The sequence below is a fragment of the Nannospalax galili genome, unplaced genomic scaffold (genome assembly GCF_000622305.1).
Source record: "Nannospalax galili isolate Female #2095 unplaced genomic scaffold, S.galili_v1.0 scaffold443, whole genome shotgun sequence".
Classification (NCBI taxonomy): Eukaryota; Metazoa; Chordata; class Mammalia; order Rodentia; family Spalacidae; genus Nannospalax; species Nannospalax galili.
The window spans coordinates 2,098,096-2,099,697 of NW_008352479.1; the positions used below are offsets into that span (position 1 = coordinate 2,098,096).

Below are 1,602 nucleotides of genomic sequence, written 5' to 3' on the forward strand. Positions count from 1 at the left end.
AATAATAAAGCAGAGTCCTGGGTGAGTGTGGACACAAACCTTTTCCTGGATGAGACGCTGCAGATGAATCCTACAGGACAGCATGGCAGCAAACAGGGTGAGCATGCAGTGTTGTACTTTGCAGGTGGCGGATGCCAAGGAGCCAATGACCGAATTCAGCCCCACCTTCTCCATGACATTCTGGAAGGCAGCAGGAGACTGCCGAGTGATTCTGCACAAGGCCTGCAGGGATAGGAAGCAAAGACCTGTCACAGACCGCCCCCAAGAGCACTGGCCACCTCCCACCTCTAAAGATGCCACAGGCTCCTGTTTGAAGAGCAAGGGGAGAATTCTGCTTCTTTGTCACTTATTTTGGAACAAGAAAGTTAGACATGTTCAAAAACTTAAGGTGAGAATCCAGCTTCTAATAAAAATGAAAGTTTTCTCAAACACTGGAAAGTTTAATGACAATAATCATTAAATTGATAGGCTAACAACTTACATGTCTATGTAGAGCAACCTCCCTTTAAATAATACAGATTATCAAGTCCCTCATTTGTACAGACACTAAGTACTGAAAAAAGATTCACAAAATACTTAACACAATTGCACGGAGAATTCCTCTAGCAGTGGCTCATTGCTTTACAAATACATACATATGTGGTCTTTTTTTTTTTTTTCAACTATCAGCACCTTACTGAACACATGTATTTTTTATTTACTATGCACAGAACACTATTGCAGAATATCAAAAAAATCATTTAATTCTTCTGACAACATATGAGGTAGCTATTACTCTATTTAATAAACAGCAGAACCAATGATTAAAATATTGAGAAAGCTCAAACATGGGCTGGAGAGATAGCTTGGGGATTAAGTGTGCTTACTGTTCTTGCAGAGGTCCTGAGTTTGGTTCCAACACCCAAATTGGGTGGCTTACAACAGCCTGTAACTCCACTCCAGGAGATCTGATGTCTTCTTCTGGCATCCACAGGCACACACACACACACACACACACACACACACACACACTTTTTAAAAGTTATTTATTTAATAATCACATAATTAGAAGAAGCATTTCATTACAACAGCATTGACATATTCAGTAACACTTTCCAGAGCTAAGATGCATTCCTTTCAAAACTGGTTGTAAATTTTTAGATTTACAATTGAATTAATACAGTTATACAATATAGTACTCAGTATAAACCCTATAAGATATAAAATTAAATGAGATTTTAACCTTTAAAAAAGATCTCCATTTCATTATTAAAATACATAGTTTCATATAGAAAAATTCATTTTAACCCAACTAAAATGATGTTTGCACATGCGTTTCTAATCTATACATATCTGATTATTACTAGTCACAGTAGGTTACTTTCTGAGATCCTTGACATCTGAGCATGTACATAAATTCAACAGAGATTTCAATGGTAATGTTTTTCATATCTACTAATTATTAAGGAGCAAATTTTTATGCTTCTTCCTCAAATATGACTCATTTTTTCATTTATTGATTTTTTGTGTGTATTTCATACAGAACATGCCAAGCAATCTTATTCATCTTCATAAGCACATCACAGATGGCACCCTCCCATAGCCTCCACCCCCCCCCCACCT

General features: G+C 37.1%; 1 protein-coding gene across 1 annotated transcript in view; it reads right to left on the bottom strand.

Annotated features, from left to right (window-relative positions):
- Ulk4 (unc-51 like kinase 4) overlaps positions 1-1,602 on the bottom strand; it is a 480,002-nt gene that overhangs the window by 362,648 nt on the left and 115,752 nt on the right. Inside the window, exon 21 of the mRNA XM_008849437.3 lies at positions 40-222. Within this exon, the coding sequence (XP_008847659.1) occupies positions 40-222 (183 nt within the window). The remainder of the gene's footprint in view (positions 1-39; positions 223-1,602) is intronic.